This window comes from Ovis canadensis, chromosome 2, assembly GCF_042477335.2.
Source record: "Ovis canadensis isolate MfBH-ARS-UI-01 breed Bighorn chromosome 2, ARS-UI_OviCan_v2, whole genome shotgun sequence".
Taxonomy (NCBI): Eukaryota; Metazoa; Chordata; class Mammalia; order Artiodactyla; family Bovidae; genus Ovis; species Ovis canadensis.
Window position 1 is genome coordinate 203,605,428 of NC_091246.1, and position 16,858 is coordinate 203,622,285.

General features: G+C 37.6%; 1 protein-coding gene across 1 annotated transcript in view; it reads right to left on the reverse strand.

Annotated features, from left to right (window-relative positions):
* Positions 1-16,858, reverse strand: part of DNAH7 (dynein axonemal heavy chain 7) — a 256,795-nt gene that overhangs the window by 134,555 nt on the left and 105,382 nt on the right. Inside the window, exons 24-27 of the mRNA XM_069574477.1 lie at positions 16,716-16,825; positions 11,637-11,805; positions 9,583-9,685; positions 9,335-9,462 (exon numbers count right to left, since the gene is read on the reverse strand). Coding sequence (XP_069430578.1) covers positions 9,335-9,462; positions 9,583-9,685; positions 11,637-11,805; positions 16,716-16,825 — 510 coding nt within the window. The remainder of the gene's footprint in view (positions 1-9,334; positions 9,463-9,582; positions 9,686-11,636; positions 11,806-16,715; positions 16,826-16,858) is intronic.

Below are 16,858 nucleotides of genomic sequence, written 5' to 3' on the forward strand. Positions count from 1 at the left end.
GGTATTGGGAGACTGTGCTCTAAGTGAAGATCTCTAGGTATCTAACTGATTAAGGTAACTCCTAATAACAAGGGTATGTTACATAAGTGATGAATTTTGAGATATTTTTTAACCTTTTTGCGTCTTCAGTCACCATGTCAGTTCAAGCATAATAAAGGGGGAAAAGCTGAAAACAAGTACGGGATGATTATTATTAGAGATAAATCCATTTTCCTAATTCTAACATAATTTTTCCTCATGGTATTTTAAATGTTGTGGGACAAATGTTGTGTGATGGAAGGCAAATAGAAAACTGAATATATTTGGAAAAAATAAGAAAATTTAACTTTAAAAAGTGAGTTTCTATCAGGACTTATTTCAATAGCTCGAGCATGAAAACATGGCTGTCTTATACTAAAGCAGGAGAACAACAGTGTTACATAAAATGACAATATATTCAAATAATGAACAAAAATTGTACGGAATGACAGTCACATTCAGACAGGTTATAAATACCTTTTGGGAACTAGCTAAGTTACCGAAAACACAAGGGAGGGAGAGAATAAGGACATTTTGCCTTAGTGATCTGTTATGATACTTAATTGAGAATAAAAGACTTGCATCAAGCAAGATAGTTCCAATGCATTACATTAATTACTAGCTAGAGGTCTCAGCACTGCTATTTTATCAATAAGTTTAGCATTCAAGAAAGGAAAGAATAAAATATTAAAAGTATAGAGCATGAACAAACAATTTGTAACAGAGATGCTTAAACATGTGCTTAAAACTACTACATACCTGGGGGGAGGAAATGCAAGAGAATTACTGTAAAGATGGTACCTCTTTTAAAGGGTAGGTTCTCAACAACTTTTTTTAATCAATAAAATAGAGAATGAATGAATGAACTGGTGATTTAGCTGGTCAATGCCTAAGTCAGGGTGATACAAACTTTCTTCTGTGGTTGCTCAGTCACTAAGTCATGTCCAACTCTTTGTGAGTCCATGGACTGTAGCATGCCAGCCTTCTCTGTCCTCCATTATCTCCGAGATTTTGCCCAATTTCATGTCCATTGAGTCAGTGATGCTATCTGACCAACTCATCCACTGCCTTCCCCTTCTCCTTTTGCCTTCAGTCTTTCTCAGCATCAGGGTCTTTTCCAGTGAGTTGGCTCTTTGCATGAGGTGGTCAAAGATTGGAGCTTCAGCAAGAGTCCTTCCAATGAATATTCAGGGTTGATTTCCTTTGATATTGACTGTTTTGATCTCCTTGCTGTCCAAGGGACTGTCAAGAGTTTGCTCCAGCATCATATTTAAAAAGGATCAGTTCTTCAGCACTCTGCCTTCTTAATGGTTCAATTTTCATATTCGTCCATACGTAACTACTGGAGAAACCATACCTTTGACTATAGGGGGCCTTTGTGAGCAAGGTGGTGTCTCTGCCTTTTAATAAGCTGTCTAGGTTTGTCATGCTGTCTAGGTTGGTCATAACTTTTCTTCCAAGGAGCAAGTGTCTTTTAATTTCATGGCTGCAGTCACCACCTACAGTGATTTTGGAGCCCCCCAAAATAAAGTCTGTCACTGTTTCCACTGTTTCCCATCTATTTGCCATGAAGTGATGGGACGGGATGCCATGATCTTAGTTTTCTGAATGTTGAGTTTTAAGCCAACTTCTTCACTCTCCTATATAGCACATTAAAAAGCAGAGACATTACTTTACCAACAAAGGTCCATCTAGTCAAAGCTATGGTTTTTCCAGTAGTCATGTATGGATCTGAGAGTTAGACTATATAGAAAGTTGAGTGCCAAAGAATTCATGTTTTTGAACTGTGGTGTTGGAGAAGACTCTTGAGAGTCCCTTGGACTGCAAGGAGATCCAACCAGTCCATCCTAAAGGAGATCAGTCCTGAATACTCATTGGAAGGACTGATATAGAAGCTGAAACTCCAATACTTTGGCCACCTGATGCGAAGAACTGCCTCATTAGAAAAGACCCTAATGTTGGGAAAGACTGAAGGCAGGAGACGGGAACGACAGAAGATGAGATGGTTGGATGGCATCATGGACTCAATGGACATGAGTCTGTGTAAACTCCAGGAGTTGGTTATAGACAGGGAGGCCTGGCATGCTGCAGTCCATGGGGTCACAAAGAGTTGGACAAGACTGAGCGACTGAGGTTTTTCATAACTTTCCTTCCAAGAAGTAGGCGTCTTTTAATTTCATGGCACAGTCATCGTCCACAGTCATTTTGGAGCCCTAGAAAATAAAACTTGTCATTGCTTCCACCTTTTCCTTCTATTTGCCATGAAGTGATGGGACAGGATGCCATGATCTTAGTTTTTTGAATGTTGAGTTTTAAGTCAGTTTTTTCACTCTCTTCTTTCACCCTCATCAAGAGACTCTTTAGTTCCTCTTCACTTTCTGCCATTAGAGTGACATCAGATACATATCTGAGGTTGTTGGTATTTCTCCCAGCAATCTTGATTTCAGCTTGTGCTTCATCCAGCACAGTATTTCACATGATGTGCTCTACATATAAGTTAAAAAAAAGCAGGGTGACAATATATAACCTTCTCATACTCCTTTCCCAATTTTGAACCAGTCCGTTGTTCTGTCTGGTTCTAACTGTTGCTTCTTGACCTGCATACAGGTTTCTCAAGAGACATGTAAGGAGGTCTGGTATTCCCACTTCTTGAAGAATTTTCCACAGTTTGTGGTAATCTATACAGTCAAAGGCTTTAGCATAGCCAATGAAGCAGAACTAGATGTTTTTCTGGAATTCTCTTGCTTTCTCCATGACCCAACAAATGTTGGCAATTTAATCTCTGTTTCCTCTGCCTTTTGTAAACCCAGCTTGTACATCTGGAAGTTCTCGGCTCACATTTTGCTGAAGCCTAGTTTGAAGGATTTTGAGCATTATGTTGCTAGCATGTGAAATGAACACAACTGTATGGTAGTTTGAACATTCTCTGGCATTGTCCTTCTTTGGTGCCGGAATGATAACTCACCTTCCCCAGTCCTATAGCCAGTGCTGAGTATTCCAAATTTGCTAACACACTGAGTGCAGCCTTTTAACAGTATCATCTTTTAGGATTTAAAATAGCTCAGCTAGAATTCCATCACCTCCACTAGCTTTGTTCATAATAACACTTCCTAAAGTCTGCTTGACCTCACACTCCAGTATGTCCGGCTCTAAGTAAGTGACCAAACCATAGTGGTTATCTGGGTCATTAAGATATTTTTTGTACAGTTCTTCTGTGTATTCTTGCTACCTCTTCTTAATCTCATCTGCTTCTGTTAGGTCCTTGCCATTTCTGTCTTTTATCATGAGCATCCTTGCATGAAATGAAAGGGTAATTTAGTGCTTTAAAAATTAATTTGGATTCTGGCTTACCCCATGGCATACTTTCTTGTGTGTAAAAAAAAAACCAAAAACCAAAAACGGGAAAGTATAGATCCAGGTAAACTGCCAGAGCTTGAATAAATTCCAGTACATGTAATCAGTGTTAGCATTACCCTCCATGTTTACCTCAGCAGAAATAAATAATTGTGAATAATTATTCTACTGACTCTGCCCTATAGGGTGGAAGAAGAAGGGCAATACATAAGGAATTATAAATACTTCCTAGAGGAGGCTTTCAAAGAACTATATGTTTGGAAGAACAACAACAACAAAATCTCAAGCAGTAACTTGTTACCATTTCTTCCTTTAGAAATTAGAAATAGATTTCATAATATTGTGATTTGTTCAGAAATGAGCTAGGTTTTACTTGATTGAAATGGAGGATTTAGGATCTATTTCACTTTTTTTCTCTGTACTAATGGAGTGTTTCACACTCTTACTCTGAGGAAAGCTATGTATCAGAATGTTAGCATTTGCAAATCCTCCTGACTGTAGGACAAAACCCTCAATGAACCCCTGACTTCTTGTTTACCTGGAACACCAGACTCCCTCAAATCTCTCCAGACGCTCACACGTCCTTCAGCTCCCTACTTCTGCCTTCTGTCACGCAGAGTAACCTTGTGTCACAGAGGCCAGGCTCTGTCACCGGAACTGAGCCCAGTTTCACTTGCATTTTCTTCTTCTTGTGCCTTTAGAGTTGGATGCCACAATGTATCATGTTATTGACTTTGTGACATCAGAAGATATAGAATATGCCTATTTTCCATACTACCCAAAGCAATCTATGAATTTAATGAGATCCCCATCACATTACTCATAACATTTTCCACAGAACTAAATCCTAAAATTTATATCACAAAGGGTGTGACATGACTTAGTGACTGAACATAGAAGACTCAGAATTGCCAAAGCAATCCTGAGGAAAAAGAACAAAGCTGGAGTCATACCCACCCAGACTTCAGACAATACTACAAGGCTCCATTAATCAAAATAGCAGGGTACTGACACAAAAACAGACACATCAGTGGAACAAAATAGAGAGCCCAGAAGTAAACCCACACACCTACAGTCAATCTTTGACAAAGAAGGCAAGAATATACAATAGAGAAAAGATAGTCTCTTTAGCGAGTGGTATTGGAAAAGTTAGACAGCCACTTGTAAATCAAAGAAGTCATAACATTCCCTCCCATTTTACACACACCAAAAGTGAAAAAAAAGTCAAAATGGCTTAGAGACTTAAATATAAGACAGATACCATAGAACTCCTAGAAGAAAACACAGGCAAAACATTCTGTGACATAAATTGTACCAATATTTTCTTAGTCTCCCAAGGCAATGGAAATAAAGGCAAAAATGAACAAAAGGGAATAATCAAACTTAAACATTTTTGCTCAGCAAAGGAAATCATAAACAAAATGAAAAGACAACCAATAAACTGGGAGAAAATATTTGCAAACAATGCAACCAACAGGAGCTTAATTTCCAAAATATAGAAACATCTCATGTAACTCAACAGCAAAAAAGCAAATAACCCAATCAAAAAATGAGCAGAAGACCTAAATAAATATTTCTCCAAAGTACACATGCATATGGCCAATAGGCATCTCAAAAGATGCTCAACTTCTCTAATTAGTAGAGAAATACAAATCAAAACTACAGCGCAGTATCCCCTCACAGTGGTCAGAATGATCATCATATAAAGGTCTACAAATAATAAAAGCTGGAGAGGGTGTGGAGAAAAGGGAACCCTCCTTCAAGGTTGGTGGGAATGTAAATTTGTGCAGCCACCACAGAAAACTATATAGAGGTATTCCATAAACTAAAAAGAGTTGCCATATGCTCCAGCAATCCAACTCCTGGGCATACAGCTGGGGGAAATAAACAAAAATTCTAATTTGAGAAGATAAATGCACCCCAATGTTCACAGCAGCACTATTTACAAGAGCCAAGACATGGAAACAACCCAAGTGTCCATAAGCTGATGACTGGAATAAGAATATGTTATATACATACATATATATATATGTGTGTGTGTTTAAGAATATGTGAGACATATACACATCATATATATAGAGAGAAAGAGCTACCACAACGGTGGTAGGTGAACCACTGCAGTAAGACATGTAAGAGAATACTGAAGAGGAGTGGGAGCAAGGCATGGCCATAGCACTGGCCAGGAACAGCAGGAGTTACAAGACTGGTTTTGGTAACTGACTGAAATCGCTGGGTGAAGAAGAGGGAAGCTTCAAGGATGATCCTGAAGACATGAAAACACTTTCTGGGTCTCAGAAGGCTTTAAATAGATAGTTTTCAGACACTCAATAATGTCTGACACTCTGCAGGCCCATGGGCTATAGCCTGCCAGGCTCCTCAATCCATGGAATTTTCCAGGCAAGAATACTGGAGTAGGGTGCCATTTCCTACTCCAGGAGATCTTCCCAACTCAGGGATCGAACCTGTGTCTCTTGCTTCTTCTGCATTGGCAGATGGACTCTTTATCATTAGTGCCATCTGGGAAGCCCATATATTTTTATCTATATATCTTTTATTTCAGGCTAAGACATTTTTCCAAATTGTTAGGGACTTCCAGATGTACTTGAAAAGAGATGTTTTATAGCAGCTCTAACCAACCAAGTAGACTGCACAAAAGGAATGAAAACAACAAAAAGCTATTAGAATTTGAGAACAGCTTTTGACCTAAAACAGAAAGAAACTACTCCAAGCACCACTGTTTCAACATGCACAATAAATAAAACGTGGAGGAGTCCACACAGGGCATTAACAGACTCAACCCATGATGGCCCCCGTTTTTTACTGATTAACTGCTCACAGATATTTTGCCTTTACGAATACTTATGTATTCAGATCAATCCTACCGAATAAAAGAAAACCAAGAGTGAATAAAAAAATTAGACCAAAAGAGCTTTCCAAATGCATCAGTTCAGTTCAGTCACTCAATCGTGTCTGACTCTTTGCGACCAGTTGAACGACAGCACGCCAGGCCTCCCTGTCCATCAACAACTCCCGGAGTCTATCCAAACTCATGTCCATTGAGTCGGTGATGCCATCCAACCATCTCATCCTCTGAAGTCCCTTCTCCTCCTGCCCTCAATCTTTCCCAACATCAGGGTCTTTTCCAATGAGTCAGCTCTTTGCGTCAGGTGGCCAAAGTATTGGAGTTTTCAGCTTCAGCATTAGTCCTTCCAATGAATATTCAGGACTGATTTCCTTTAGGTTGGACTGGTTGGATCTTCTTGCAGTCCAAGGGACTCTCAAAAGTCTTTTCCAACACCACAGTTCAAAAGCATCAATTCTTCCACGTTCAGCTTTCTTTATAGTCCAACTCTCACATCCATACATGACTTTGTTGACAAAGTAATGTCTCTGCTTTTTAATATGCTGTCTAGGTTGGTCATAACTTTCCTTCCAAGGAGTAGGCGTCTTTTAATTTCATGGCTGCAATCACCATCTGCAGTGAGTTTTGAGCCCAGAAAAATAAAGTCAGTCACTGTTTCCATGTCTATTTGCCATGAAGTGATGGGACCAGATGCCATGATTTTAGTTTTCTGAATGTTGAGCTTTAAGCCAACTTTTTCACTCTCCTCTTTCACTTTCATCAACAGGCTCTTTAGTTCCTCTTCACTTTCTGCCATATGGGTGGCGTCATCTGCATATCTGAAGTTATTGATATTTCTCCCGACAATCTTGATTCCAGCTTGTGCTTCCTCCAGCCCAGCGTTTCTCATGATGTACTCTGCATAGAAGTTAAATAAGCAGGGTGACAATATACAGCCTTGACGTACTCCTTTTCCTATTTGGAACTAGTCTGTTCTTCCATGTCCAGTTTTAACTGTTGCTTCCAGACCTGCATACAGGTTTCTCAGGAGGCAGGTCAGGTGGTCTGATATTCCCATCTCTTTCAGAATTTTCCACAGTTTATTGCGATCCACACAGTCAAAGGCTTTGGCATAGTCAATAAAGCAGAAATAGATGTTTTCTCTGGAACTCTCTTGCTTTTTCGATGATCCAGTGGATGTTGGCAATTTGATCTCTGTTTCTCTGCCTTTTCTAAAACCAGCTTGAACATCTGGACGTTCATGGTTCATGTATTGCTGAAGCCTGGCTTGGAGAATTTTGAGCAATACATTACTAATGTGTGAGATGAGTGCATTACTAATGTGTGGTAGTTTGAGCATTCTTTGGCATTGCCTTTCTTTGGGATTGGAATGAAAACTGACTTTTTCCAGTCCTGTGGCCACTGCTGAGTTTTCCAAATTTGCTGACATGTTGAGTGCAGCACTTTCACACATCATCTTTCAGGATTTGAAATAGCTCAACTGGAATGCCATCACCTCCACTAGCTTTGTTCATAGTGATGCTTCCTAAGGCCCACTTGACTTCACATTCCAGGATGTCTGGCTCTAGGTGAGTGATCACACCATTGTGATTATCTGGGCTGTGAAGATCTTTTTTATACAGTTCTTCTGTATATTCATGCCGCCTCTTCTTAATATCTTCTGCTTCTGTTAGGTCCATACCATTTCTGTCCTTTATTGAACCCATCTTTGCATGAAATGTTCCCTTGGTAGCTCTAATTTTCTTGAATAGATCTCCAGTGTTTCCCATTCTGTTGTTTTCCTCTATTTCTTTGCATTGATAGCTAAGGAAGGCTTTCTTATCTCTCCTTGCTATTCTTTGGAACTCTGCATTCAGATGGGTATATCTTTCCTTTTCTCCTTTGCTTTTCGCTTCTCTTCTTTTCACAGCTTTTTGTAAGGCTTCCTCAAACAGCCATTTTGCTTTTTTCCAATGTATATTGGAATGTATATTTTTTCCAAATGTATATTGGAATAAAAAGTCACAAAATGCTTCTTAGATGAAGGAGGATTTACCAATTTCCATTTTTAAATTATGCCTTCCTTCACAAAGGCAAAGTACTAAAACATCACATCAAGCAAAGAAAAGTGCAAGGAATAGAAATACCACAAAAATTCTTGGCAGCAGTTGGTCCAATCAAAAGTTTTTCTGGTGGAAAAGAAAAATACCTCACCTCATCTAAGAAGCTGTCATTCTAAAAATGTGAATAATGGAAGGAATGTAGGATTTAGAGTCAGAAAACTTGGTTTTGGATCTGCAATTACCACTGTATTATTATTTACCCTTTTTTCTCCATGCACTAGCCATAAACTTGCAGTTCACCAGAAAAGGATATAAAAGGTCTAACAAAGAAATGGGGGAAAGGTCATATTTCAGTAATAATCAAAGTTGTGTTTTTTTTTTAATGAAGATTCTAGTCTAGTCAATTAGCTATTTTGTTCTTACAAGAAAACAAACAGTGCTACGTATTAAGGAGAACTGAAAATTGATATAGGATGTAAATTGTTTCAACCTCTGTTAGAAGGCAATTCAGCAACACAGCTCTTGGTCCTATGAATCTCCTAATGAAATACCTTAAAATAGACAAATGCTTTAAGCAAAAATTTCCCATTTCCCATTGCAGTATTATCTATGAAGAAGGAAAACTAGATACAATCTAAATTTCAAACTGTAAACACAGTTCAATAAACTTATTTACAGTTTGAATAATGTTCATAAAGATAGAAAAATGCCCGCATTATAATATTAACATGAACAGACCTTCCCCCAGTATTCACAGTTGTCTGATTTCAACATTTAATATTGAGGAATACCACATAGTAAACAGTAGAATGGGTACCTTTTCCAATAGTTCCTATGTTTTCCAATTTTTATACTTATCATCAGTTTTAAAATAGAAGTTCTAGAAATTGCATATTTTTTAAAGGTAATCAAAGGTTTAAATTTTTTCTAAAACAGTTGTCTAAAATATAACATCTAAAACTGTTTCATGTAAAATTCAAGAAGAGCATGTTCTTTTTATATATTAACTTTGTAAATCACAACAAGGAAACAGATTATATAATTGCCTTTTCTGTACCTTTAGATTATCAGGCAGTTCGGATCGTCCAGCATATCCAGGGTTCATTGTTATAAAGACAGCACACGTGGGGTCAAGTTTTAATTCAGTTCCTTCAAACACTAGTAAATCAGCACCTGCATTAATACCTGTGGGTAATCAAGGATGAAATGATTTAGCAATTCCACATATAAATGGGACTCGTGCCATTCATTATGTCCTATATTTCTACTGTTTCCACACAACTCAGAGACAAACTAGTCCATTACCTCTTTGGATAGTAAGAATTTGTTGAGCAACCACAGACAGCACTTCCAAATCAATTCTGTTAAACTCATCAAAGCAAGCCCAGGCACCACAAGATAATAGTCCCTGGGAGAAAAGAGTAATGAAAATTTTCAATTTTATCTGATTGAATATTACATTGAAATGTTGTATTTTCACCTCATCTCCTCACAGATTTAATATCCTATCAAGGAAATTGCTTATTCACCTTTATCTTTAAAGACAGCTTACTCTTTTATTACCAATTCATTATTCTGCATGAATAAAGAGTTTGATGAATTGAAAATTTTTCCAATTGATTTTTGTTTTACTTTCTCTGTGTATTTTTTGGCTTTTAGATGCATATCTATAATTTTAAAGCCTTTCTTATTTTTTAGTTACAAGTTGATTTTATTCACTTTTTCCTTATGGACTCCATAGAATGGATTGTAATAATCCTTTAAATAAGGTGACTCCTGTTGTCAATGAGATTACCCTGTAACCTGAGTACCTTAATGACCAGCTAACACCATCGGAGGCCCCAGCTTGCAATTCTAACTTACAGCTACCTCAAAAGTAACTATGTGCCATTTGGTCATAGTAAAAACTAGAAAGTCAGACTTGAGTAGCTGAGTCCAAATTCAAATTAAATTCTTTAAAAATGCAAAAATGATTACTGAATGTACATTCTCTAGACTGTATATGTATGTATGTGTATTTCACTAGGCACCTATAATATGCAGGACATGATGCATGGCACTTTATATATATCTTTTATACAAGGAAACTAAGGCTATGTCACATAAGATGCTAAGTATTTAGTACAATGCCACATATCTAATAGTGGCTAACCTTGGATTTGTGTACAGTTCCATCTATTCAAACACACTGGATTAAACATGAACACCATGCATGTCAAAGAATAGTACATTTCCATTATTTAGTGAAGACTCTAAGACTTAGAAATCTAACACATGACATAATAAAAGGATTAGAAATCACAGAGAACAAAATGCTTATGAATTCACGTGTTCAGAGTTATACAGATTGTGAGGTTCTAGTAAGATCTCTGTCTTTTTAATTCTGTACCCCTATTATTCAGCATGATCCTAATATAAATTGTCCATATAATCAATACTTATCAATAACAAAACAATATTTTAATATATGAATCTATATCAAAGAATTAAGAATATTATTATATAGATTTGAAAACTTAGTGCATACCAGAATTTTCTTGAAACATTTAGGAATAAAGTGGCTATTTAAAGTACACAGGGAATCTTTTAGATTTGCTGATTATTTCTTTAATAAGCATTACAGTGAGGTAGAGGATGATTGAAATAGCTACTGATCATTCAAAGGTTTCCTTCATATTTTACTTATTATAATATTTTCCTTTATTTTACTATTATTCTAATTGTTTCAGTGTCACAAATATAGAAACTTCTGATGTTCCAAATATTTTATTAAATGACTAGGCCATATTTCAGTCAGGAATAGTTTACTCATAGGGTAGGGTTGTTATGTTTTGTTAGTGTGAGTAGTTTTTTTATCCTAAAACACATTTATTTGTTCTTTATTTATAATGTTTTTATACTGTGGGATAGCCTAGTAATTTTTTTTAATTTATTTTTTTTCAGATTTTATTTTATTATTTTTTTTTTTTAACTTTACAATATTGTATTGGTTTTGCCATACATCAACATTATTTTTAATTGCAGGACAATTGCTTTACACTATGGCATTGGTTTCTGCCAGACATCAACACGAATCAGTCATAGGTACACAAATGATTCGAGTATTTTTTCAATGTTAACTTTTTCTGGAGTTATCTTTGAAAATTAGGATTAAAGAATCATTAAATTGTAATTTGCAAAGTGTCTTCTATGTTGCAGGTGAATTCTTTACTATCTGAGAGGGAGGTAGAACTCCTTCTCAAATAAGCTTTTGATATAACTCTACTTACAGCAAGTCTTTTATATGCATCAAATTATGTTTCATTATAAAAAGTCTTTCTGAGAAGTTATCATATCATAAATGAGGAGTACACTCAAACCTTAAAGAATTTTCCTAGAGCCAGATAGTCCAACCCATCAGAGCAATTGAAAACAACACATTGCTTGGCTACAGCTTTGGCTAAATCTTTAGTAGTTTCAGTCTTTCCAGTGCCAGCTGGCCCCTCAGGTGCTCCTCCAAGGTGCAGATGAAGGGCTCCAAATAAGGTTCTGAAATATAAGAAATAAACAATCTTTGTGTAATAATGTGATTTTTATATACATTCAGAAAAAAATTTAAATCAAGAGCCAAATTTTCTACTTCCTCACCAAAAATTCCTTCCTTCCTACTAACCTATGAAAATCTTTGTTTTATATTTTACTTCTGAATAGCTGTATATGTGACAAAATCAGAACAAACTCACCTTTGAAATTCAATGCTGACTTCTGGAGAATTCAGTTGATCCTGAACCATCCAATTACCTACTGCAAGCATATGGAAATGCTACATAACAAATGATAACTTTGGAAATATAGAACCATTTTTGAGAGAATGAAAAGCAAATTATCAAAGAAAAGACAATGCATAGCTGGAAAAGTAATTAGGTGCTAAAGTTGTAGAGGTGCACATTGGTTTGGAATTTGTAAATAAATACAAGTGCATTTATACCCACACAGAAACAAAAGTTCTTAGAACTGAGCAAGCTGAGGAGCTGGAATGGATTCACTGTTTAAACCCAGAAGATTTGAAAGGTTGCCTTGGGTGTAAATGGAAACTAAAATTACTTCAGCAGCCTATTCAGGAGACAAAGATTGTCAATGAAGGGGCAGGAAGCTTATACTCCATGCAGTGCCCAGTGAGAAATCGACATCATTCATAAAGGGTGCCATCAAATTTCCATTCCCTGGTAGCTCAGCTGGCAAAGAATCCACCTGCAATGCACAAGACCCCAGTTTGATCCCTGAGTCAGAAAGATCCGCTGGAGAAGGGACTGGCTACTGATAGGCATATGAAACCAAACTGAGAAATTAGCATTAAAATTTTGTTCTGGACCAGAGAAAACCCTAGAGCCCTCCACAGAGATAAATGTAAAACTGTTCCACATGGACACCTCCGCAATTGAGAAGTGGAAGACCACCTGGGGAAACAATCCTACTAAAATGAGCTCACAGTTAAAACCAGAAAGAGAGATCAAAATTAAGAATCAGACTTGCAATGACAAAGGCAATTAGGCAGTTGGACAATGGTCTGAGAGGGCTACTGTATATATGGCACTCTGTCTTCTTTGGTATTCTGGTGGTTTAGGAAGATTTTAAATAAAAAGCAATAGACATCAGACAATCGTGAGAAAAAAAGAAGTCAATCTTCTAAAAGAGGAAACTGGAAATCTAGCAATGAAAAATAACAATCTCTGAACTTTTGAAAATTCAATGAACAGAACCAATAGCAGAGAAAACATACAGAAACAGAATTATGCACATTAGAAGATAAGTAGGAGGAAATCATCCAGGGAGAGAGGCCAACAATAAGAAAAAAGAAGGAAAAGAAAGGGGAAAAGGCAAAATTCTAAAACCAATGGCTGAAAATTTGCTAGAATTGAAAAAGATATTAACTAGAAAAAGTCCCAAGTAGGATATATAAAAACTCCTTCACATCTAATAACATCCAGTGAACATCAATAATAAAGAGAAAACCTTAAAAACTACGAAGGAGAAAGTTACTTATAAAGGAATAAAACTAATAATTAGAATAATAGACTAGTCAGCAGTAGCAATAAATGCCAGTAGAATAATATCTTTGGAGAGCTGAGGGGAAATTACTGTTCATCTACAGTTTTACACTTAGCTAATCTATTGGAAAAGACCCTGATGCTGAGAAAAATTTAGGGCAGGAGGAAAAGAGGGTGACGGAGGATGAGATGGTTGGATGGCATCATCGACTAAACTGATGAGTTTGAGCAAACTCTGGGAGACAGTGAAGGACAGGGAAGTCTGGTGTGCTGCAGTCCATGGGGTAGCAAAGAGTTGGACACAACGGAGAGACTGAACAACAACAATCTAGTGAAGACCAAGAAAAAAAGAAGAGCAAGAGGCATTTTAACTTATATGCAGAGTACATCATGCGAAATGCAGGGCTGGATGAAGCTGGAATCAAGATTGCCAGGAGAAATATCAATAACCTCAGATACGCAGATGACACCACCCTTGTGGCAGAAAGCAAAGAGGAACTAAAGAGCCTCTTGATGAAGATGAAAGAGGAGAGCGAAAAAGTTGCCTTAAAGCTCAACATTCAGAAAACTAAGATCATGGCAGCTGCTCCCATCACTTCATGGCAAAGAGATGGGGAAACAATAGAAACAGTGACAGACTATTTTCTTGGGCTCCAAAATCACTGCAGATGGTGACTGCAGCCATGAAATTAAAAGACGCTTACTCCTTGGAAGAAAAGTTATGACCAAACCTAGACAGCATATTAAAAGCTACAATAAACCTATTAAATAGCAGAAACATTACTTTGCCAACAAAGGTCCATATAGTCAAAGCTATGGTGTTTTCAGTAGTCATGTATTTATGTGAGAGTTGGACCATAAAGAAGGCTGAGCACCAAAGAATTGATGCTTTTGAACTGTGGTGTTAGAGAAGACTCTTGAGAGTCCCTTGGACTGCAAGGAGATCAAACAAGTCAATCCTGAAGGAAATCAGTCCTGAATATTCACTGGAAGGACTGATGCTGAAGTTGAAGCTCTAATACTAAGAGCCGACTCATTGGAAAAGAACCTGATGCTGGGAAAGATTGAAGACAGGAGAAGAAGGGGACAACAGAGGATGAGATGGTTGGGTGGCATCACCAACTCAATGGACATGAGTCTGAGAAAACTCTGGGAGATGGTGAAGGACAGGGAAGCCTGGCGTGCTGCAGTCCATGGGGTCACAAAGAGTCGGACACAACTGAGCAACTAAACAAAGCGGCATTTTTAGATAAATACTGGTATAGCTCACTACTTGCAGAGCCTCACTTAAACAATAACTAAAAGCTATTGCTTCAGAAGGAGAAAAATTAAACCAAAAATTAGACAAAGGAAAAAGCCTGGTGAGTAAAGATGATGATAAAATTTTTGGCAAATCTACCTACGCTTCCCTGGTGGCTCAGAGGGTAAAGCATTTGCCTACATTGTGGGAGACCCGGGTTCAAACCCTTTGTTGGGAAGATCCCCTGGAGAAGGAAATGGCAACCCACTCCAGTACTCTTGCCTGGAAAATCCCATGGACTGAGAAGCCTGGTAGGCTACAGTCCATGGGGTCGCAAAGAGTCGGACACGACTGAGGGACTTCACCCACTCACTTCACTCACCTACATATTAGTTGTAAAAATGTGTAACAGTATATAAATAGAGATCAGCTTGTATTAGGATTTAACTAAACCCCCAAGCTGGGAGCTTTAAAATATTTAGTCAAGAGGATGCCTGCAGTTTCTGCTGATGGCAGAGTAGGAGAAAACAGGGACAGTAAGAAAGATGCACTCTTACTGATGGCAAAACACATGTGCATTATCTGACAAGATCTAGATCCCACTGGTAGGGAGCCAGCCTTGAGTTAAGCTGAGCGGGCCCAGGTGCAGTAGACCCACGTAGAATCAGAGAAGACCCCAGGAAGAGGGTCTGTGTGTAGTCGACCTCAGTAGAGGCTGAAGCAAAAGTCACCAGCAGCCAGCCAGAGAAAGCATTTTCCACAGGTGGGACAATCAGGTGACTGAGGGCTTTCCCAAATCCACATAAACATCCCTTGGGACATCTGGAACATCTGAACTTGTGCCATCATGGAGGGCACTAGATAGCAAAAGATAGTTGTCACCCCAGACACCTGTCACCTGTAAACCGACCTCTTCCTTTCCTTCACCTCTCCTCTATCGACTTTCAACACTGGAGAAGCCAAAAGAAGGGCTACTGAGGGGAGGGCGCAATGGATAGGGATAATAATGACAAAAGGTTGACCACATTTATCAATACCTTCCCAAATGCAGGCCACAAGCTTGAGTCAAGCTTGAACTGGGAGGAAGGGATGTTTTAAATCGGATGAAAAATATTAACTGATTTTATACCTAAATGGACTTTTAACATCTGAAAAGAATAACTCTATTTATTAATATATTAGAGTCACCAGAAAGAGTAGGGAATATCCGAGAAAGAGTAGAGTATCCTAGATTTTATCCATAAATGGGGATAATATTTGATAGAGCAAGTTTAAAAGAATAGTGATAAAAAAGGATAAAACTGCTTTCTGCTTGCATCCTGAAACTAGTTTAGTCAATAAACTAGTTATGTTGGAAGAAAATGAAAAAATGAAGTTTAATTTAGTATTTAACAAATCTGGAATATGGTGAATGGAAACTGGAAGTTAAAAATAAAGGTCTTTTATTATTCAGAAGGAAAACAGAAAATAATGTACATGCAAATACCTATGAGATATATAATGGAGATATCTACCAGTATGTGTGTGGTGAAACCTTACAGGAGAGAGGCCTTGGCTGGAGGCACTGGTTTGGGGATCTTCAGGATGCAAGCTGTTAAAGCCTAAAGAGTAGAGACTTCCCTGGTGGTCGAGTGGCTAACTCCGAGCTCTCAATGCAGATAGACCTGGGTTCAATTCCTGGTTAGGGAACTAGATCCCACATGCCACAACTAAGAGTTCTCATATCACAACAAAGATCAAGCCTCCCACGTACCACAACTAAGACCATGTGCAGCCAAATACATAAATAAATAAGTTTTTTAAAAAGTCTAAGAGTAGATGAGAACATTCAGGAAACCACGAAGCATGACACAAAGCACTCCATGAAAATACAATTCAAGGGACGAAACAGGATGCCTCAAATGATCCAAAGAACAGTCAAAAACTTTCAAGAAGGAAGGAGAAACTAACAATGTAAAAAAGCAATAGCACTGCCCAATAATACTTAGGGCTGAGAGGTCTAGAGCCGAGAGGAAGAAGTCAGCAGAGAAAGAAATTGAAGTCAAGTTGAGAAAAGAATTAATAGTCCAGAAAAGATAACAGAGGATATATTTTGGTCCTTAAAAAAATTAAATGATCTAGAGATGAGTGAAAGTTTTTTTCCAATTAGATCTTTAAATTAATGAGTTTACCTGTAACATCTGTCTGTGAGTGGAGTAATAACCAGCCTAGGGGAATTGCCCAGATATTCATATCCATATCGTAAGCCAGCATTGATCATCTTTGTTTCTAAATTATTTTCCTAATATAAATCAGATAAAATGAAGTTAGCTTA